The following is a 25,400-nucleotide window of genomic DNA, read 5'->3' on the forward strand; positions in this document are numbered from 1 at the left end:
AAAAGGCTCGCGTTAATTTTACAACATAACTAAACGAATAAACTCGAAAACTTACTAGAAGTTTAGCATTGAATAATATGTTAATGTTAATCGAACTCGAAATCTAACTTAAACTTTCATTACTTCTAATTTATAATTTTGATTTGATATCTAAAGCTATATTCACACTGCCGATCAGATCATCTCGATGATCTCGACGGTCCAAATTTCCACGACGAAGCTCAATCAAATTCTTGATTGGGTCTGTTTACGACTTCTACCCGACCTTAACTCGGCCATTCACGACTCCTTAGGACTCTATTAAGACTCAAACCCGACCACTACATTTTGTAATTAAAAACATATTCGAAAATTCCGACTAATTGACGATCTATACACGATCTTTACTCGACTAGCTAGACCGCATCAACTATACTCGATCTCAGCCTGCTCTCGATCAGACCATATCGACCTCATCGTATAGAGGTTGTAGGGATAGTCGGGTATTTGTCGAGTATGATCAATTTCAGTATAAAAACGTCGGAATTTGACATCGAGAAAAGGTGCAGAGGTGGGACATTACGTGTTACCCTTGTCTATCCGTAAGTTCTTACGTACATGTACGTCCCAACAATTGGTTTCTGTTCTCTAATTTTTTTTTGCCTCAACAAAATTTTATGAAACTTATACAAAATGCTTTTTACCATAAAACACATACTAGTATAAAGTACTTTGGTGGCTTCACATGATCGTTATATGCAAGCTGGTCTTGGACATTATCTGTGTCCCTTGGACACATTCTCAGTTTATTTGGTTAGATTCAGTAGTTCACAGAAGGTCTCAATAAAATAATACATTTAAAATACCTACATGGAAATAAAGCAGTTGGATTAGTTGGCGCGGTGGTTTGACATGGCGACCACTGTGTTGGCAGTATGAAGTTAAATCACAAAAAATACTGATCTCAGAGGAAAATTCCCAATGGAAAGTCCCTTATCAAATGACAAAATCAAAAGTATGAGATTTGCCAGAGCGCGACAAAGAGGACCTCAATGGTCATAAAAACCTCTAAAGAGTGAAGTAGGACGCTAATATGTTATGGAAGTTTTACAACTCTTTTCTCGAAAATGACACCACAAAATGAGATTTGTCACTGGATTAGCAGATATACATAAAAATTTACTATCCCCTCTTCAAAGTTTTCTTACAGATCAAGCCTACTGTTTGTGTCATATATGTGCTAAGTATGTAATCAGTTTTTTCCATAGATTTTATATCCAGTTGTTGAATGGTTAAATATATTTCTCTCTGGTATATACATGACAACAATCTGTATGGTTTTGCAAAAATATATTACAAACAGTTGGTAAATATGTCACATAATTTAATAAAATTTGGCCAAAAATAGAATTTCAATTCCCTGGACTGATACCTTTTCTGAAACTGTCTATATATATCTATCAAAACTTCAAACAATAATCATTTCAATGCTTTCTGTCTCATTTTTTGTGTGAAATTGCGTCAAAACGTTCGTGTGAAAAAAGTGTTTGTAAACTTTCGACTGTACGTTGACATATTGTTGTTAACTACTGTGTTATTTGGTGTCCTGTGGAGAGTTGTATTATTGGCAACTACACAACATCTACTTATTTTCGAACTACAAAGATTTCTGGACATCTATTTACGGAAAATAATGACAACAAAAAATTGCCCATAAAACAGGTAAAATATAATATTGATGTTCTTAAAGACTAACTTGGAAGGCTGAATTAGTCACCAGCTGTCTAATAATGAATTTTGAATCACAATTACTTTCATGTATGAAAAATCCTCTGGGGCAAGTATGCAGGATCTACTTCTCATCCAGAACACCTGAGATCATCCCAAATTTGGTGGGTTTCATGTTGCTAAGTTTATAGTTTTCTATGTTGTGTTATATGGACTGCTGTTTCTCTTCTCGGTGGTTTTCGTTTTTGCTATGACTGAGTCGGTTTGTTTTCGACCTTTGAGTTTGATTGTTCCTTTGGTATCTTTTGAATTTGATCCCTCCTTGCAAAAGTACAGACATGTACTTTACATTGAGAAATTTGTGTACAGCTGAAACTAAATAGAAACAGTATGTTTTTGCGGAAGAAAAATTATGGGAGTTAATCAGATCTGCACATACTTTTAGTCAATCGTATAACAGTCATGTTTACTCGTATATGGCCGAGTAGAGATCGAAGAGTGGTCAAATGTGGTTACGTAGAGATCGGGTATTGGTCGCGTTTGTCTTGGATAAGAAAAACAAAGAAGTTGCAGTGATCATGAAGCGATCGGGCATTGGTCCGTCTAATCATGACCACATATCCAACAGGTTGGCAATTGTCGGGTAATGATCGGATAGTAGTTGAGCAAAGGTCGATATTATCGAGTACAGATCGCTAAAATTCTTATATTCCGACCAAACTCGCTCTCTACACGATCCTTTCACGATCAATTCGTTCGCTACTCGACAAATTCTCGATCTCTTCTCGAGGTACTGGCTTATCGATCCTTACTCGAATATTTTTGACATGTCAAACCCTCTCGGGTAGAAAGATCGATGACGACCAAGGAAGACCAACCCGATTATTCTTGTCGGTTGAGTCAGACCAGTCTTCCGATTGCTCAATCCGTCTTGATCGATATTAATCGAGTTGGTCTGATCGGCAGCGTGAACCTAGCTTAAAATACTCGGATCATAAATGAATGTTCACTCTAGCATCACAAAGTCAGGCATAACTTCGAGTAGTATATTGACATACAATAGTACATACGTACAGTCTCACAGTAGCGATATCTCACACTTACTATACACTGGAAATAACTGTATACATGTGGTGCTGCAAAGATGCTTTTTATCATTTTTTATCTGGACAGATTAAGATCAAATCTGTGAAAGCCGGAAATATATAATGATTTGAGTTGCAGCTATATAACAAATGAGTGCCGTCGAATTGAACAGTAAGGTAAACACTATCAAATTGACTGATCAACTTTACTTAATTTTGTATTCATTGCTGCGCATGATAAAAGACATAAAAGCACTAGTGGCCTTAAGTTGCTAAAAAAAGCACCAAACAAGTATAGGGTCTTCATACATAGTCACCTAAATTTCCGATTAAGATAATAAAAGTATTTCAGTTAACTTTATACATGTTATATGTAGAAGTTTAGGCACTGTTAGAAATTGGTGAAAGTACCAAAAAGACTACCATTATCCCTTTAGGCCAGGATATATATATATATTATTAATATATTACATGCACACGTATACAAATTGCGGTTTTTATTTAACGCAATCATAAGTTTGAATGTAGTTTTCAATTTAGAATCGTTTTTTTTTTTCGTTTGGGCTTGTATCATATTTTCCATCCGGTTTATATGATCCGTTCATCCTATATTGACTCTTAAAATTCAAGAGTCTATCTAAAAATGAGGGTACTTTTTATATGGCCTTCCAAATACCGTATCGATCCCTTAAATCATCGAAGAGACATCTTTTGTCGAAATCCGGATCTGGTGTACTAAAAAAATATTGACACCGTATGATTGTGGCATAACATCGTAGCCACAAGTTTTTTTTTCTGTTAAGTATTAGATTTATATTAAGATCCATTTTATTATATCTTGTGATCAATTTTATTTGGCAATCGCCAACGGCAGTCAGCAGGGTTAAAGAACATCAGTTCTTCGACCTGTTAGTCAAATGCGTTTTGTTTAAATATATTTTTTCACTTTTTTTGGTCTTTTGGAAAATAATGTTTGTGCTGTTTTTAGACCCTTCTACAACGAAATTTGTTTTACATGCACACGTATAAAAATTGCGGTTTTTATCCAACGAAATCATAGGTTTGAACGTAGTTTTCAATTTAGACTCGTTTATATGTTTTTGTTTGGGCTTGTATCATATTTTCCCTCCGGTTTATATGATCCGTTCATCCTATATTGACTCTTAAGATTCAAGAGTCTATCATAAAATGAGGGTACTTTTTATATGGCCTTCCAAATACCGTTTCGATCCCTAACATCACTGAAGAGACATTTATTGTCGAAATCCGGATCTGGTGTACTAAAAAAATATTGACACCGTATGTTTATGGCATAAAATCGTGGCCACAAGTTAATTTTTTTTTTTCTGTTTAGTATTAAATTTATATTAAGATCAATTTTGTTACATCTTGTGATCAATTTTATTTGACAATCGCCAACGGCAGTCAGCAGGGTTAAAGAACATCAGTTCTTCGACCTGTTAGTCAAATGCGTTTTGTTTAAATATACTTTTTCACTTTTTTTGGTCTTTTGGAAAATGTTGTTTGTGCTGTTTTTAGACCCTTCTACAACGAAATTTGTTTAACATGCACACGTATAAAAATTGCGGTTTTTATCCAACGAAATCATAGGTTTGAACGTAGTTTTCAATTTAGAATCGTTTATATGTTTTTGTTTGGGCTTGTATCATATTTTCCCTCCGGTTTATATGATCCGTTCATCCTATATTGACTCTTAAGATTCAAGAGTCTATCATAAAATGAGGGTACTTTTTATATGGCCTTCCAAATACCGTTTCGATCCCTAACATCACTGAAGAGACATTTATTGTCGAAATCCGGATCTGGTGTACTAAAAAAATATTGACACCGTATGTTTATGGCATAAAATCGTGGCCACAAGTTAATTTTTTTTTTCTGTTTAGTATTAAATTTATATTAAGATCCATTTTGTTACATCTTGTGATCAATTTTATTTGGCAATCGCCAACGGTAGTCAGCAGGGTTAAAGAACATCAGTTGTTCGACCTGTTAGTCAAATGCGTTTTGTTTAAATATACTTTTTCACTTTTTTTCATGTTTTTGGTCTTTTGGAAAATGTTGTTTGTGCTGTTTTTAGACCCTTCTACAACGAAATTTGTTTTACATTCACACGTATAAAAATTGCGGTTTTTATCCAACGAAACCATAGGTTTGAACGTAGTTTTCAATTTAGACTCGTTTATATGTTTTCGTTTGGGCTTGTATCATATTTTCCCTCCGGTTTATATGATTCGTTCATCCTATATTGACTCTTAAGATTCAAGAGTCTATCATAAAATGAGGGTACTTTTTATATGGCCTTCCAAATACCGTTTCGATCCCTAACATCACTGAAGAGACATTTATTGTCGAAATCCGGATCTGATGTACTGAAAAAAAATATTGACACCGTATGTTTATGGCATAAAATCGTGGCCACAAGTTAATTTTTTTTTTCTGTTTAGTATTAAATTTATATTAAGATCCATTTTGTTACATCTTGTGATCAATTTTATTTGGCAATCGTCAACGGCAGTCTGCAGGGTTAAATAACATCAGTTGTTCGACCTGTTAGTCAAATGCGTTTTGTTTAAATATACTTTTTCACTTTTTTGTTTTTTTGGAAAATGTTGTTTGTGCTGTTTTCAGACCCTGCTACAACGAAATTTGTTTTACATTCACACGTATAAAAATTGCGGTTTTTATCAAACGCAATCATAGGTTTGAACGTAGTTTTCAATTTAGACTCGTTTATATTTTTTCGTTTGGGCTTGTATCATATTTTCCATCCGGTTTATATGATCCGTTCATCCTTTATTGACTCTTAACATTCAAGAGTCTATCTAAAAATGAGGGTATCTTTTTCTAAAAATGAGTGTACTTTTTTTTATATGGCCTTCCAAGTACCGTTTCGCTCCCTAACATCACTGAAGAGACATTTATTGTCGAAATCCGGATCTGGTGTACTAAAGAAATATTGACACTTTATGTTTGTGGCATAACATCGTGGCCACAAGTTAAATTTTTTTTTTCTGTTTAGTATTTAATTTATATTAAGATCCATTTTGTTACATCTTGTGATCAATTTTATTTGGCAATCGCCAATGGCAGTCAGCAGGGTGAAAGAACATCAGTTGTTCGACCTGTTAGTCAAATGCGTTTTGTTTAAATATACTTTTCACGTTTTTGGTCTTTTGGAAAATGTTGTTTGTTCTGTTTTTAGACTCTTCTACAACGAAATTTGTTTTACATTCACACGTATAAAAATTGCGGTTTTTATCCAACGCAATCATAGGTTTGAACGTAGTTTTCAATTTAGACTCGTTTATTTTTTTTCGTTTGGGCTTGTATCATATTTTCCATCCGGTTTATATGATCCGTTCATCCTTTATTGACTCTTAACATTCAAGAGTCTATCTAAAAATGAGGGTACCTTTTTCTAAAAATGAGTGTACTTTTTGTATATGGCCTTCTAAATACCGTTTCGCTCCCTAACATCACTGAAGAGACATTTATTGTCGAAATCCGGATCTGGTGTACTAAAGAAATACTGACACCGTATGTTTGTGGCATAACATCGTGGCCACAAGTTAAAAATTTATTTTTCTGTTTAGTATTTAATTTATATTAAGATCCATTTTGTTACATCTTGTGATCAATTTTATTTGGCAATCGCCAATGGCAGTCAGCAGGATTAAAGAATATCAGTTGTTCGACCTGTTAGTCAAATGCGTTTTGTTTAAATATACTTTTCATGTTTTTGTTCTTTGGAAAATGTTGTTTGTGCTGTTTTTAGACCCTTCTACAACGAAATTTATTCCATGCACACGTATAAAAATTGCAGTTTTTATCCAACGAAATCATAGGTTTGGGCGTAGTTTTCAATTTAGACTCGTTTATATTTTTTCGTTTAGGCTTGTATCATATTTTCCATCAGGTTTATATGATCCATTCATCATATATTGACTCTTAACATTCAAGAATCTATATAAAAATGAGGGTACTTTTTTCTAAAAATGAGTGTACTTTTTATATGGCCTTCCAAATACCGTTTCGATCCCTAACATCACTGAAGAGACATTTATTGTCGAAATCCGGATCTGGTGTACTAAAGAAATATTGCATTGACACCGTATGTTTGTGACATAACATCGTGGCCACAAGTTACAAATTTATTTTTCTGTTTAGTATTAAATTTATATTAAGATCCATTTTGTTACATCTTGTGATCAATTTTATTTGGCAATCGCCAATGGCAGTCAGCAGGGTTAAAGAACATCAGTTGTTCGACCTGTTAGTCAAATGCGTTTTGTTTTAATATAATTTTTCACGTGTTTGGTCTTTTGGAAAATGTTGTTTGTGCTGTGTTTAGACCCTTCTACAACGAAATTTGTTTTCCATGCACACGTATAAAAATTGCGGTTTTTATCCAACGCAATCATAGGTTTGGGCGTACTTTTCAATTTAGACTCGTTTATATTTTTTCGTTTGGGCTTGTATCATATTTTCCTTCCGGTTGATATGATCCGTTCATCCTATATTGACTCCTTAAATTCAAGAGTTTATCTAAAAATGAGGGTATTTTTTATATGGCCTTCCAAATACCGTTTCGATCCTTAGCATCACTGAAAAGACATTCATTGTCGAAATCCGGATCTGGTGTACTAAAGAAATATTGACACCGTATGTTTGTGGCATAACATCGTGGCCACAAGTTAAAAAATTATTTTTCTGTTTAGCATTTAATTTAAATTAAGAACCATTTTGTTACATTTTGTGATCAATTTTGTTTGGCAATCGCCAATGGTAGTCAGCAGGGTTAAAGAACATCAGTTGTTCGACCTGTTAGTCAAATGCGTTTTGTTTAAATATACTTTTTCACTTTTTTGGTCTTTTGGAAAATGTTGTTTGTGCTGTTTTTAGGCCCTTCTACAACGAAATTTGTTTACATGCACACGTATAAAAATTGCGGTTTTTATCCAACGCAATCATAGGTTTGGACGTAGTTTTCAATTTAGACTCGTTTATATTTTTTCGTTTTGGTTTGTATAATATATTTCCTCCGGTTTATATGATCCGTTCATCCTATATTGACTCTTTACATTCAAGAGTCTATCTAAAAATGAGGGTACTTTTTCTAAAAAATGAGTGTACTTTTTATATGGCCTTCCAAACACCGTTTCGATCCCTAACATCACTGAAGAGCCATTTATTGTCAAAATCCGGATCTGGTGTACTAAAGAAATATTGACACCGTATGTTTGTGGCATAAAATCGTGGCCACAAGTTAATTTTTTTTTTCTGTTTAGTATTAAATTTATATTAAGATCCATTTTGTTACATCTTGTGATCAATTTTATTTGGCAATCGTCAACGGCAGTCTGCAGGGTTAAATAACATCAGTTGTTCGACCTGTTAGTCAAATGCGTTTTGTTTAAATATACTTTTTCACTTTTTTGTTTTTTTGGAAAATGTTGTTTGTGCTGTTTTCAGACCCTGCTACAACGAAATTTGTTTTACATTCACACGTATAAAAATTGCGGTTTTTATCAAACGCAATCATAGGTTTGAACGTAGTTTTCAATTTAGACTCGTTTATATTTTTTCGTTTGGGCTTGTATCATATTTTCCATCCGGTTTATATGATCCGTTCATCCTTTATTGACTCTTAACATTCAAGAGTCTATCTAAAAATGAGGGTATCTTTTTCTAAAAATGAGTGTACTTTTTTTTATATGGCCTTCCAAGTACCGTTTCGCTCCCTAACATCACTGAAGAGACATTTATTGTCGAAATCCGGATCTGGTGTACTAAAGAAATATTGACACTTTATGTTTGTGGCATAACATCGTGGCCACAAGTTAAATTTTTTTTTTCTGTTTAGTATTTAATTTATATTAAGATCCATTTTGTTACATCTTGTGATCAATTTTATTTGGCAATCGCCAATGGCAGTCAGCAGGGTGAAAGAACATCAGTTGTTCGACCTGTTAGTCAAATGCGTTTTGTTTAAATATACTTTTCACGTTTTTGGTCTTTTGGAAAATGTTGTTTGTTCTGTTTTTAGACTCTTCTACAACGAAATTTGTTTTACATTCACACGTATAAAAATTGCGGTTTTTATCCAACGCAATCATAGGTTTGAACGTAGTTTTCAATTTAGACTCGTTTATTTTTTTTCGTTTGGGCTTGTATCATATTTTCCATCCGGTTTATATGATCCGTTCATCCTTTATTGACTCTTAACATTCAAGAGTCTATCTAAAAATGAGGGTACCTTTTTCTTAAAATGAGTGTACTTTTTGTATATGGCCTTCTAAATACCGTTTCGCTCCCTAACATCACTGAAGAGACATTTATTGTCGAAATCCGGATCTGGTGTACTAAAGAAATACTGACACCGTATGTTTGTGGCATAACATCGTGGCCACAAGTTAAAAATTTATTTTTCTGTTTAGTATTTAATTTATATTAAGATCCATTTTGTTACATCTTGTGATCAATTTTATTTGGCAATCGCCAATGGCAGTCAGCAGGATTAAAGAATATCAGTTGTTCGACCTGTTAGTCAAATGCGTTTTGTTTAAATATACTTTTCATGTTTTTGTTCTTTGGAAAATGTTGTTTGTGCTGTTTTTAGACCCTTCTACAACGAAATTTATTCCATGCACACGTATAAAAATTGCAGTTTTTATCCAACGAAATCATAGGTTTGGGCGTAGTTTTCAATTTAGACTCGTTTATATTTTTTCGTTTAGGCTTGTATCATATTTTCCATCAGGTTTATATGATCCATTCATCATATATTGACTCTTAACATTCAAGAATCTATATAAAAATGAGGGTACTTTTTTCTAAAAATGAGTGTACTTTTTATATGGCCTTCCAAATACCGTTTCGATCCCTAACATCACTGAAGAGACATTTATTGTCGAAATCCGGATCTGGTGTACTAAAGAAATATTGCATTGACACCGTATGTTTGTGACATAACATCGTGGCCACAAGTTACAAATTTATTTTTCTGTTTAGTATTAAATTTATATTAAGATCCATTTTGTTACATCTTGTGATCAATTTTATTTGGCAATCGCCAATGGCAGTCAGCAGGGTTAAAGAACATCAGTTGTTCGACCTGTTAGTCAAATGCGTTTTGTTTTAATATAATTTTTCACGTGTTTGGTCTTTTGGAAAATGTTGTTTGTGCTGTGTTTAGACCCTTCTACAACGAAATTTGTTTTCCATGCACACGTATAAAAATTGCGGTTTTTATCCAACGCAATCATAGGTTTGGGCGTACTTTTCAATTTAGACTCGTTTATATTTTTTCGTTTGGGCTTGTATCATATTTTCCTTCCGGTTGATATGATCCGTTCATCCTATATTGACTCTTAAAATTCAAGAGTTTATCTAAAAATGAGGGTATTTTTTATATGGCCTTCCAAATACCGTTTCGATCCTTAGCATCACTGAAAAGACATTCATTGTCGAAATCCGGATCTGGTGTACTAAAGAAATATTGACACCGTATGTTTGTGGCATAACATCGTGGCCACAAGTTAAAAAATTATTTTTCTGTTTAGCATTTAATTTAAATTAAGAACCATTTTGTTACATTTTGTGATCAATTTTGTTTGGCAATCGCCAATGGCAGTCAGCAGGGTTAAAGAACATCAGTTGTTCGACCTGTTAGTCAAATGCGTTTTGTTTAAATATACTTTTTCACTTTTTTGGTCTTTTGGAAAATGTTGTTTGTGCTGTTTTTAGGCCCTTCTACAACGAAATTTGTTTACATGCACACGTATAAAAATTGCGGTTTTTATCCAACGCAATCATAGGTTTGGACGTAGTTTTCAATTTAGACTCGTTTATATTTTTTCGTTTTGGTTTGTATAATATATTTCCTCCGGTTTATATGATCCGTTCATCCTATATTGACTCTTTACATTCAAGAGTCTATCTAAAAATGAGGGTACTTTTTCTAAAAAATGAGTGTACTTTTTATATGGCCTTCCAAACACCGTTTCGATCCCTAACATCACTGAAGAGCCATTTATTGTCAAAATCCGGATCTGGTGTACTAAAGAAATATTGACACCGTATGTTTGTGGCATAACATCGTGGCCACAAGTTAAAAATTTATTTTTCTGTTTATTATTAAATTTATATTAAGATCCATTTTGTTACATCCTGTGATCAATTTTATTTAACAATCGCCAATGGCAGTCAGCAGGGTTAAAGAACATCAGTTGTTCGACCTGTTAGTCAAATGCGTTTTGTTTAAATATACTTTTTCACGTTTTTGGTCTTTTGGAAAATGTTGTTTGTGCTGTTTTTAGACCCTTCTACAACGAAATTTGTTTTACATGCACACGTATAAAAAATTGCGATTTTATTCAACGCAATCATAGGTTTGGACGTAGTTTTCAATTTAGACTCGTTTTTATTTTTCGTTTGGGCTTGTATCATATTTTCCCTCCGGTTTATATGATCCGTTTATCCTATATTGACTCTTAAAATTCAAGAGTTGATCTAAATATGATGGTACTTTTTTCTAAAAAGGAGGGTACTTTTTAAATGGCCTTCCAAATAACGTTTCGATCCATAACATCACTGAAGAGACATTTATTGTCGAAATCGGGATCTGGTGTACTAAAGAAATAATGACACCGCATGTTTGTGGCATAACATCATGGCCACAAGTTAAAAATTTATTTTTCTGTTTAGTATTAAATTTATATTAAGATCCATTTTGTTACATCTTGTGATCAATTTTATTTGGCAATCGCCAATGGCTGTCAGCAGGGTTAAAGAACATCAGTTGTTCGACCTGTTAGTCAAATGCGTTTTGTTTAAATATACTTTTTCACTTTTTTGGTCTGTTGAAAAATGTTGTTTGTTCTGTTTTTAGACCCTTCTACAACGAAATTTGTTTTACATGCACACGTATAAAAATTGCGGTTTTTATCCAACGCAAGCATAGGTGTGGACGTAGTTTTCAATTTAGACTCGTATATATATATAACAAGTCTAAAAGGGTACAACATCACCAAAAACACAATAAAACGAACAATATGTTAGATATTTCGGATAACAGATATCCTTCCTCGGTAATTGCACGATGACAAATGAATCATGTCATTTCAAATTAAGACTTTATCAAAATCTTGAAGTTAAGAATTTTATTCAGTCATGGTATATATATGTATATATATATTGTTAATTCGTATAATTCAACAAATTTGGTTCGTTTAGGGATAGTCACATGTTAAACTGTATTTTCGAAGGTAGAGAGAAAACGGCGGATAGCAAAAAGCATATTGACCTGCAAAAAGCATATTGCACGGTTATTGTTAGAATATCTAAAAACCAATATACTTTGTGACGTCATGTAATGCATTTCAGGATATTGTTTAACGTTTTGAAACACATGATATCTGTGATCGATTATTTGACGAAAAAAAATCTTCAAATACATAAGATGTCAAAAAAAAAGTAAATGAAATAACAACTAATAAGTTGTTATTGTCAAGGAGACAATGTAATATCTATAAAGTTCCAACAAACTTAAATGACGATTTTGATACAAACATGGTCGGAAATTAATAATATAACAAATATAACCTTTGTATGAGGTCAATGCAGGATATTTCGACCCAAAGAAGTATATCGACCTCGGACTTCGTCCTCAGTCAATATACTTCTTTCAGGTCGATATATCCTTGTATCGACCTCATACAAAGGCTAATATATATATATATATATACATATAAAAGTCTAAATTGAAAACTACGTTCAAACCTATGATTGCGTTGGATAAAAACCGCAATTTTTATACGTGCTCATGTAAAACAAATTTCGTTGTAGAAGGCTCTAAATACAGAACAAACAACATGTTCCAAAAGACCTAAAAAGTGAAGAAGTATATTTAAAGAAAACGCATTTGACTAACAGGTCGAACGACTGATGTTCTTTAACCCTGCTGACTGCCATTGGCGATTGCCAAATAATATAAATCTAATACTAAACAGAAAACAATTAACTTGTGGCCACGATGTTATGCCACAATATAAGGTGTTAATATCGTTTTGTACATCAGATCCGGATTTCGACAATAAATGTCTCTTAAGTGATGTTAGGGATCCAAACGGTATTTGAAAGGCCATATAAAATGTACCCTCATTTTTAGATAGACTCTTAGATATATATATATATATATATATATATATATATATATATATATATATATATATATATATATATATATATATATATATATATATATATATATAGACTCTTAGATATATATATATAATATATATATATATATATATATACTACTATGCCACCCTTAACTACCAGGTTTACATATTATTTACACTAAATAAGTTAAGGAATTTTCTTGCCATTTCAATTTGTATCTTTATAAATGAAAATATGATTGAGGACAAATAAAATAAGAATAGCCCAAAAATGGACCACTGCCAGTAAAAATTGCTGATACAGCAAATTTTGCCTGATTTGTAGATAATAATGTCAAAATTTACCTTTATAGTAATTTGTAACTTGCAATAGTTAATACGATTTTTTCTAAATGTTTGCTATAACTTTTGGCATTGTCTGACATGTGTAAACTCTGGAATTTCGACGCTACATATCTTATTTGTAGTAAATCCTATAATTTAAACAAAAATAAATAAAGTGCATACGAGGACAGCAATACATGTTCTAGTTTTCTTCATGTTTCAGTTGTAATATGTTTTGGTAATATGGCACACGGATCAGTTTTTGTTTGGCCAATAAGTGGTTTAAGCCTCGGTCACACATTACAGGATAGCACGAACGGACGCCTAACGGATGGAAATAAAAGTTGTCCTTTGACAAAATTGTTATCCGTTGGGAGTCCGTTGATGTACTTACCAAATAAAACGGACGCACAACGAATGCGTTACGGACACACACCGGATATACAACGTACGAGAAACGGAAACGTACCGGACAGAACGGATGTCGAACGTACATCCAACGGACGAGTACCGCAAAAAACGGACACATAACGGAAGCGTACCGGATAAAACGGATGAACAAGATATACGGAAAAATTAAAGGCGTCAACAATAATACATGTAAATTGAACAAATATTCAAAATCTTTCTGTGTAACTGGTTTTGGTTTGTTCTTCAAAATCGTTCATTGTATATTGACTGCAAAAATAAAAAGAAAAGAAAGATAGCCAGACTGGCTGTTGTAGTCTGATTTTTTTTTACATACATGCACAGATTGTTTCGTAATAATTACATTAGATGTATTTTTCATTATAAAAAGTTATTATGATAGGCTAACAGCACACCGCGTGATATTCCTTAAGCAATTGTATTACTCAATAAAACTTATCATTCATGATATCACGAGGTCCCACAATAAAGTGCATAGGTGAATAAAATTTAAAAAATGAGAAAATTCGTGTTTTCATGATCCAAGCTAAAAAAAATGTAATTATAAGTATTGAATACTTCTTTTTGTAACTTCATAGGGTTGTAAACGCGTTGAAGTTACTAAAAGAAGCATTCAATTCTTCAATAATAATCAAATATTGGCTTGCTAGTCCTTTCCAATAGTCAACATGTGATTTAAAAATGTTCTATAGTCAACATGTGATTGTAATGATGAACAGTTTGAAATCCCTGTAGGTTGCATTTCTATAAATATCTACAATGAAATTTCCCATAGGAAATTCTTTTAAGACTAAAACTGTATCACTTTTACTATGAATTTTTTTTATCCTAGAATGGAAAATTCATATGCATTACAATTTTTTTCAAAGGGCAATTATACGGCTGCGACATACTTTCAACGTGTGTATGCCTCGAACTTCGAAGAGTTTAAACTTAATCACTAAAATTCTGTACTACCCGTACCTTGACTCTAAGTTTTCCATAGATTTCAATTTGACTGATATGCACATGTATATTTACTGGTTACATTCCCAAATTATGTCATTACGAGTAGAAACATCTTATCTGGGAACCAGTACGTAAACAAAATCAATTATCTATTCACATTATATATCTCCCCAAAAGACGCGTGGTTTGAAAAACAACTGTATTTACAAAGTGGAATGATTCGAATGACGAATACGCCTGTGTCAAACTGGACTGTTTTCGACTATTTTGCATGTAATGAAGTTCCATTACTCTGTAATGTCAAATCAGAAATGTAATCAAATAGGAAATTGTTGAAATAGACCAGAATTTAAAGCGTTTTAGAGTTAATGTCCTCCTATTTTATAAAGTTCCAATACTTCAAATCGTAAAATCAGAAATTCAAGAAATTTAAAATGTCAGTATACATAGACAATTTATCAAAGCATCAGGAACACTGTTTATAACATTTTTAGGTTTAACTCAGAGAACTAGAAAATTAGTATTTTTTACGTATAAAATCCATTAACCCAAATAAATATAAACAATTAACCAAAGTTTCATGGAAACTGATGAAAGCATTTTTGAGATATTGTCCGAAATGTAGTCAACGGGCGAACGAACGAACAATCGAACGAACAAACGAACGCATAAACCAAAAAAACACAATGCCCCTTGATCAGACATGAAAAACCCAACCCTTTAAGTTCAACTTTAAATCTGCGATTCCAAATTTCTTTAAAAAAAAGCAGAAATGTGTAATCTCTTGCACTAACTATGTTTATGTTTACCCCTGGATGTCTTTTGTAGCGTAACAGTCATACATATAAAAGAGAAAAAAAAATCGGTGAACAGAATATTTAGAACATTATCCTTCACCAATGGTAGTTCAACAGCTATATTTGAAAAGTGCAAAGTTGACAAATGCAAAATTCGCAATCAAATAGTATATGAGGATAGCTTATCAGAAATATGTTGTGCATAAATAGATCAAAGAATCGGTCAAACTAAACGAAAGACTATACTCAAAGTGTCAAGGCCTGTAAAAGAGGGGCAAAAGATACCAGAGGGATAGTTGAACGCGTAGATCGAAAACTAACTGACAACACCATTGCTAAAAAAGAAAAAAGATAAACAGACACATAATAGTACACAAGACACATCATTACAAAAACTAAAGACTAAGTGTTCCAGAAGGGTAAGTAGATCCTGTTCCACATGTGGCATCTTTCGTGTTGCTTTTAATGTTATAAAAAGTAAGATCACAAAAATACTGAACTTAGAGGAAAATCAATTCGGAAAATCCATAATCACATGGCAAAATCAATAACAAAACGCATCAAAAACGAATGGACAAGAACTGTCATATTCCTGACTTGGTACAGGCATTTTCAAATGTAGAAAATGGTTGATTAAACCTGGTTTTATAGCGCTAACCCTCTCACTTTGATGACAGTCTCATCAAATTCCGTTATATTTACATTGATGCGTAAACTAAACAGACACAATAGATAAAATAGTCAAAATATGGGTACATCAGTCATCATCGTATAACAATTTAACAGAACTCAAAAACATCTATCTACAAACACATTCATTGTTTTGTGTGTTCTGACGTCAGAAAATTTGTATACGTCACATAAATTTGTCGTTCAATGTGCATGCAAACAATTTTAAAATTTACAAAGGCAATGTTAGCATGTAGGGTTAAAAAATCAAAAGTATTTAAGAATAAATAACAAAACTGGTAAATAGTCTCATTCGGTAGGTGACATGCGTAAAAGGGAAGGGTGGTAGTTGAATGAACTCACGATAAAATGATTAATTGTGTTTTTTAAGGTATATATTTTACAGACAGTGTTGCCGTTAACGGTAACAGTTAAATATCAAATCCTTATTATCAGTATGCGGAACAAGGTGATGAAGCATATTTTTCTATAGTGAATGAAAAGAACAAAAAAAACAAACTAAGATGGACCATTACAAATGGTACAAATATAGCTAGTGAGAATACTGTCATTAATCCTACAAAATACAAAATATAAGTCATAAGCACTGGGTTGTACTACAGATTACAAGTTCTGAACACTCAATCAAATGATAAGTTGATTTTTCACTTATTTTTAAATATTTCAGATAGATTTTTAACAGAAATTTATGCAGTCGGTACAGGTTCACTGTTAGATCCTTTTCAGCAGTATGTTAAACAAGGTCATGCAGCAGTTCTACAGTGTATATATGAAAGGGAGAGAATGAAATGGCATATGAATGGGACAATAATAGCTAGTGAGAATATTGTCATTAATTCTACAAAGTATAAAGTATCAGTCACAAGCAGTGGGTTATACTACAGATTACATGTATTGAACGTTCAACCTGATGATGAGTTAATTTACAGCTGTAGAGGTAGCCTTAATGAGAACTATTATATACATCTATATTTATTCGGTAAGAACTCGTACATTGTAGGTTATTTGTCACAGATTATGTATGTATTTAAGGAATAAATAAATAGGAGCAGCGGAAACATGAGCACGTTATTATATCGAGTCGCTTCTATGTAGTGCCAACGAAATAAAATCTCATAATATTTTTGTTGGTTACTTCAAGTGACATAAGTAATGATAATACTGTAAATGGGACAAAAGCAAGTGTATAAACAACACCTTAACAAAAACTTAACAATATGTTATAAACTCCGGAATAATACAAAAAATAGAAATAACGGATGAGATATGCTTAAACCAGACGTCACCAACGAACAAAACGTGACCTTCTACAGACACACATAGAATGTTAATCTAAAAATAGTTGAAAAGGAATTTACTCACCTGATGTGTTTCTAGTAAAAAATCACTAGCATAAATTACAAATTACTGATTAGTTATCCGCAAAAAGGATTAAGTTTAAATACGCCATAAGTATTCGGAAAATAGAAAGATTATGTACCATACAAGAAAATAACAAACGGCACGAATCAGAACCACAAGTGACAACAGACAACAATCATTGCATGCATATATGTTAGGTAATATCAAACTAAATCAAACTATTTTAAAATAATTTATTAAGGAATTGTTTGTACGGAGCGCTAACCACATTTCCAGCTTTCTGGATAAGCAATACAATATAAGGATAAAAAGATGTGGTATAATTGCCAAAACGACAACCCTCCACCAGTGATAAAATGACATAGAAGTGAATAACTTGAGGTATATAGTTTGTTGTTGTCATTATTTAATTGAATTGTCTTTCAGTTAAAAGAAAAACAAATTTCTTGACTTTTCTGAAAAGTGATAAAAATCTTCTAAATGCAGAAATTGATCGATCCCCTAATGGCAACTTGTATGTCTTTTGGTTTGATGTGTTTCCTTTCTCGTTTTGTTTAATGTCGTACGGTGGTTCATAATTATTATAGATTTTTACTTTATTTAAACATTGGCAATCTTTCCACTATTCCTTATTTTTATATTATTTTTGATAAATCAAATCCCATCCTCATGTCACAAGACAAAACGTCATAAGTCATTAGAAACAATTGTGTCTGCTGATATTTTAAATTTTAATGATAGGCTTAATGCATGGTCCCAAGAAATTTAATTATTCGAATCATCTTTAAATCATGCTAAACAACAATTTCATGAACTGAAAATTGAATAAATTAAACAAGACTGCACAAAATGAAATGTCTTGCTTGTCTTACTAATCATTGAATTTATTTTGAGAGTCTGTAAAATGAAAATTTTACCAATGTACTACATATGTCACATCACATTATCATTAATCTATGATAATGAGGTCATGGTCACATCAACTAGGCTAGACCTGACATGTACAACTGTGGTTATTACATACATCAAATGAAGTTGACCGGTTGCTTATAGTTTCTGATTTACTGAGAAAAAAATTTACAATAATACGATCTTTGATAATAAGGTCAAGGTCAGATACTACCTGTCATGCAGATATTGACACATTAAAATTGAGCCATACACCAGACTTAGAGGACCTACTGTAATTAGTATTTTAAAAACCTTAACTTAACATTAACTAATGAACCATGAACATGAGGTCAAGGTCATGTGATACTAACTAGACTGGCATGTAACCCTTACAATCCTTCCATACACCACATATAGTTGACCTACTGCTTATAGTATATAAGAAATAGACATTATTATAAAACTTAATCCTTGATTACTGATCCATTAAATGAGGTAGAGGTCAGGTGAGTCCTGTCTGATGGAAACGAAGGCGTTGCAAGAAATCCATATACCAAATATAGCTATCCTTATACTCTTAACAAGTTATAAAAGTATATGACAGAAAAACTGCATTTTTTTCGAGCAGTTGCTGAACCATGAAAATTAGGTCATGGACAATGGACTTATGACGGACAGAAAATTCGTAAGATAGGGTATTCGCATACCAGGTTAAAGATGCCAAGGTCTCTTACCTTCTGAAATATAAAGCTTTACACAATAAATGCACGCCACCGCCGACGCCGCCCGATAGTATTAGTTTTACCTTTGACTTGGCGAAGGCGACATTCAACCAAATAATTGACCAGATAGGGTCTGGGGTTTAAAGTCATGCTTAATTGAATTTATCAGTATTTGCTGGTATACTGCATTTCTCGTCGGCCTGGTCAATACTAGTTTTTGCCAACCTAAATTTGCATCTCATGCTTCTTTTTCAATAAAAATAGAAGGAAAGTGTTATAGTCGAGTGAATCGATAAGCAAGCATTATGAATATACAATTTGGATAGTCTTCCAAGACAGGCTAGTATATTCTCAATGTATCAGGCTCTTCGTGAGCTCGGGTCTTAATTAGACAGTTTAGGAGTTGACACTAAATAGATAATTCTCACAAATGTCTGAATGTCACTTGTGCACTTGTATCCGGCAAGTATTAAAGAAATTCGAATAAGGACGCATGAATATACAGGAGACAGTATTTTATCGAAATCTGACATATCAATTAAGAAGACAAATGTAGTTTTCAAACTGCTACTGAGGAAATTGCATGAAATAATAATAATAATACGAATAATAATAATAAAAAAAAAAAGAGACCGGGTGCCTCAATATATAGGTAAAAGTATTATGATATGCATTCATCGGTGACCTTCTGCTGTTGTCTGTTCTTTGGTTGGGGTGTTGTCTCTTTGACACATCCCCAATTTTCATTCTCAATTTCATCTACCGTAATTGATATTAGACTGTTGGTTTTCCCGTTTGAATGGTTTTAAACTAGTAATTTTGGGGCCCTTTAAAGCTTGTTGTTCGGTGTGAGCCAAGGCTCCGTGTTGAAGGCCGTACATTGACCTATAATGGTTTACCTTTTTTAAATTGTTATTTGGATGGAGAGTTGTCTCATAGGCACTCACACCACATCTTCCTATATCTACACAGCTACTTTTGCATAGGTACTATTTCAGTACTATTTTTGTACTTAACATCTGTAGTACTGGAAATTTACTTTTAATATTTAGTACTATTTCTTTACTTTAGAATTATTGTAATATTTAGGTACTTGTATTTTCCAGTACTTGATTTGTTCTCAAAATATTGGTACAAAAATGATACCAACAATGATCACAGTATACCATGTTTGAACATCATATCTTAATGAGATTTAAAGAAGACAAACGTTCAAAATGCTGAAAATGTTACCATGCAACAAAAAATCTGTAGTACTTAAATTTCAAGTACAAATCAAGTACTGTAAAATACAGGTATCTAAATATTACAAAATTTTAAAGTAACAAAATAGTACTGAATATTAAAAGTAGATTTCCAGTACTACAGATTTTTGGTACAGAAATAGTACCTATGCAAAAGTAGCTGTGTATGTAACATGTAACACCTTTATTATCAAATTGAATAAATTTGAGAATGGAAATGGGGAATGTGTTTAGAGACAACAACCCAACCAAGGGCAGTTAACAATCGAAGGCCACCAATGGGTCTTCAATGCAGTTTACTCCAAAAAGTATTTTATTTCAGTGATAATGGTAGTCATACATATGTAAAAGAAAATAAAAATAAAAATCATACCGAGCCTAACAAAGGCCAGAGGTTCCTTACTTGGGACAGGCGCAAAAATGGAGCGAGGTTAAACATTGTTTTTAGAGATCCAAACCTCCTCCTATACCTCTAGCCAATGAAGAAAAAGAAAACACACAACAATACGCACAGTAAAACTCAGTTTAAAAGAAGTCCGAGACCGATGTCAGAATCGGTAACAAAAGTAACTAAACAAAATGGCAATGATGCATAAATTAACAAATGACTACTACATGTAGCAGTTACTGACATGCAAGCGCCAGACCTCAATTAAACTGATTGAAAGATTATGTCTTCATTATATGAATATCAAGCTCAATCCCTCCTTTTAGGGGTTTATTATTATACCATCATATAATATATGAGGAAAACATATCCCGTATCATGCCAACAACTGGTTTAAGAATAAATGTGTTTATTTACGATGCAAAGATCCTATACGTGATTCAATATTAAAGCAAAACTATGCAATATTTAATGACCAGTTGGTACAGATTTAGGAAAGAAAACATACGCTTCATATGTAATTTATTTAGAGACAAGTTACAGCAAGCAACCAACAGATCACAGGCTCAAACAGTTTCCCTACAAGTTCAATGACATTTCCAGCAATTAAAATAATGTTGATTGCCAAACTTGGATCCTTTGTTTACTAACTCACGTCATATAATATTTAGAATGGAAACAATTACGGGCACTATCTTGGTCCTGATCCGGTTTCTTAAATCAAATATGTAAACCTCATTGTTACACCTGCCTTACCGACCAAGGGTATCAACTTGATGAAAAAAGAAAATACACATAATCAATCAAATGGTACAACAACAAACAGCATTATAATGCTAGTCCGAGATAGCTTTGACGTCTGAATGCCTTTTTAGGGACATGCGTTAGACATTTGAAGCCGGTTCAATCGCTCTTAACAGAAAAACAATAATTGCAAATAAATCCAGCGAACTTGGGTTTGTCTCTTTCAATCTCGAAATCTGTAAAAATTCATTCCAAAATATATAAATCATATACATGTACCATTTTGACTTGTGAATTTAGATACAATCTAATCAATTCAATTGTAAATCAATCTACCATCAATAGAAATGACATCACGCAGTTTACTGAAGAAGAGATAAAAAAAAAGCCATCAATGAACGGAATACACAGCTACTTTTGCATAAGTAATTTTTCTGTACTTAAATATGTTGTACTGGAAATTTACCTTTAATTTTTGGTACTATCTCTTTACTTTAATATTATTGTAATATTTAGGTACTTGTATTTTACAGTACTTGATTTGTACTAAATATTTTGGTATAGAAATTATACAATATTCCACGTTTGAAAATCATAATTTTAAGAGATTTGAAAAAGAAAAACTTTCAAAATGCTGAAAATGTAACAGTAGTAACCAAAAATCTGTAGTACCTAAATTTCAAATACAAATTAAGTAATGTAAAATACAGGTACCTAAATATTACAATAATTTTAAAGTAACAAAATAGAACTGAATATTAAAAGTAGATTTCCAGTACTACAGATTTTTAGTACAGAAATAGTACCTATGCAAAAGTAACTGTGTACAGGGAAAACAGAGGATGGCTACTCCTTAACAGCTGAGCACTTTACATATGCCGGTAAAACAATATTACCAGATATTGCTAATCTCTTTAATAATATTATGCTGACAGGGACAATACCTGATATCTTCAAAACTGGCATTATTACTCCAGTTCATAAAAAGAAAAAAAAAATCCAACCTTAAAAACAAACTACAGAGGAATTACAGTCACCTCTGTCTTAAGAAACATTTTTGAATATGCATTATTAGAAAAAAAATGTCTGACCTGAATGTTAATCAGACAGAACTCCAATTTGGCTTTACAAAGGGTCTCTCACCAATCATGACAGCTCTTATTGTTTCTGAAGGCATACTACATGCAAAACAACAAAAAAACCTATATCTAGCAACCTTAAGCTTGCCAGTCAATGGCCTTTGATGTAGTACATCATCTGATCTTACTAGAAAAAATATACTATGAAATTCCAGGAGATGTTTGGAAAGTAATTCAAAATCTGTACTCAAATATGTCACCGGAAGTAAAATGGAATAATCACATCAGTAAAAGATTTCCAATAAAACAGGGAGTTAGACAAGGAGGTGTCTTATCCACTAATTCTTAACAAGTCTTATATCAATGACTTACCAATAGGACTAGAAAAAAGAGCCCTATGACTATCAATAGGACTAGAATATTGGGCAGTCAATTGTGACACGGGTGTTCCGTTGCGGAGGAATTTACGAAGAGAAGAAAAATACTATTCGATTCACTATTCGTTTTTCTCCGGGTATATACATGTATGAAGGTGGGTTTATACTTCGGCTGCCGCTACCGAAGTATAAACCCACCTTTATTCGTATTATTTATATTTACAAATAAGAAAAAGAAAAACGATTTCAATGATCAACTCTCATTTTTCAGCAACTGAAAAAGTTTTCCCGTGATTGTGGGCCTAATTATCTGTATTTAATGGAGAATACAGGGATTTTGGGGTAAAATTTGATCTAGGTACACCCTCTTATAACACTGAGAACAAACAAAATCTTTTACATTTGTCATTGCAAGGCCTTTTATAGCTGACTATGCTGTATTGGCTTAACTCATTATTGAAGGCGGTACGGTGACCTATATATGTTTATGTCTGTGTCATTTTGTATCTTATTGGCAATCTTACCACATCTTCTTTTTTATATTGCGTACTAAATTTCAAGTTAGTAATTTTTACATCATCAGCAATTTTGGTCACACTAAAATGTCTCGCCTGTTCCAGTGTTCATAAGTTAAATTATATAGAGAAGTTTATACCACAATCATTTCCATTGATTTAATTATTAAAAATGATCCATATACATTAATTAGTCAAGGTCAAGGTGAGACGAACTCTTTCAGACTGACATGTAATCTGTACAATAATTTCCTACACCACATCAAAACTGACACTACCAAACCTCATAAAATTTGAGCATTGACCAATGATCCATGAAAATAAGGTCAAGGTCAAATAACACTTGCCAGACAGACATACACACACCATATATATCATATTCATATACATGTTTATATATTAAGTCATACATCAAATATAGTTCTACTATCAGAATACAGTACTTGCAACCTTAGGCGTTACTATTTGACGTGAACTTGACTGATTGGTGAATGATCGGTGACGGATGTTTGACTGATCGATGAGTGATCGGTGATCAGTGACCCATAGGATCCGTCAGATAAGTCAAATAACCTATGTGAGCGTTACCGTGACAACGGTCAGCGATCAATCAGTAAATTAAATTTATGCAGGGATCGGACGGATACTTATATATCTAAAATTCTTATGTAAACCGAACTCGACAGTGTTTACATTCGATGAACGCGGACCTCTACGAAGGCACTCTAATTTACACATTAATTTGTAATAAAATTAGTTGCAATAAAAAAGTGAAAATAGTATAACAGTATAAGAGCGTTAAATTGTTTGTGTTAATTAATAGTTTTGTATTAAATATTGTTAACATCAGAGACATATGATACATAATAGTATTATATATCTCTGTTAACATAAACTTCTTCCTACGAAAATCGTAATTATTGACCGCCATTGGATTTTTGAACTTTTTATAGTCAGGAATAGGTTGTTTTTTCATGAAATTAAACTGTTAAAAGAATGTCAAAGAACTAAAAATTTTGTTTGCATTGTCTAAAATAACCAAAGTTATTCTTTTTTTTTATTAAAAATGATACCATTTTATTTGAAATCATTTATCTTGCGACACTAAGTCTTCTAATAAGAATTGAGATATAATGAGAATTAAAATACTTAAACTTTTATTTTTGTGGAATAAAAATGTAGTTCTTGCTTTATTTTGATACAAATTATTAACCGCCATATGATTTCAGTACTTTTTGTACATCAAGATTGGTTGTTTCTCATAAATTATGCTTACTTTAAGGAAAAAGATGCTAAATTTTTGTACGTGTTGACTAAAATGCAAATATTTCTTCATTTTACTGAAAATTATTGACCGCCATTGGATTTTTGTACTTTTAACAGTTTAGAATAGGTTGCTTTCATAGAATTAAAAGAATGTCAGAGAAATTATACTAAAATTTTGTTCGCATTATTTAAAATTACCAAAACTATTCTTGATTTTATTAAAATTATACTATTTTATTTGAAATCAATTATTTTTAACATCTCAACACAAGTTTTTTAATTAGAATTGAGATATAATAGTAATTAAAATACTTAAACTTTTATTTTTTTGGAATAAGAATGCAGTTCTTGCTTTATTTTGATACAAATTACTAACCGCCATATGATTTCAGTACTTTTTGTACATCAGGAGTGGCTGTTCTTCATAAAATATGCTTACTTTAAGGAAAGATATACTAAATTTTTGTACGTGTTGACTAAAATGCAAATATTTCTTCATTTTACTGAAAATTATTGACCGCCATTGGATTTTTGTACTTTTAACAGTTTAGAATAGGTTGTTTTCATAGAATTATAAGAATGTCAGAGAAATTATACTAAAATTTTGTTCGCATTATTTAAAATTAACAA

At 32.4% G+C, this 25,400-nt stretch overlaps 1 protein-coding gene across 1 annotated transcript in view; it reads left to right on the forward strand.

Annotated features, from left to right (window-relative positions):
- LOC139525219 (nephrin-like) overlaps nucleotides 1-25,400 on the forward strand; it is a 304,410-nt gene that overhangs the window by 65,231 nt on the left and 213,779 nt on the right. Inside the window, exon 8 of the mRNA XM_071320410.1 lies at nucleotides 16,850-17,119. Coding sequence (XP_071176511.1) covers nucleotides 16,850-17,119 — 270 coding nt within the window. The remainder of the gene's footprint in view (nucleotides 1-16,849; nucleotides 17,120-25,400) is intronic.

The sequence above is a fragment of the Mytilus edulis genome, chromosome 5 (genome assembly GCF_963676685.1).
Source record: "Mytilus edulis chromosome 5, xbMytEdul2.2, whole genome shotgun sequence".
NCBI classification, from domain to species: Eukaryota; Metazoa; Mollusca; class Bivalvia; order Mytilida; family Mytilidae; genus Mytilus; species Mytilus edulis.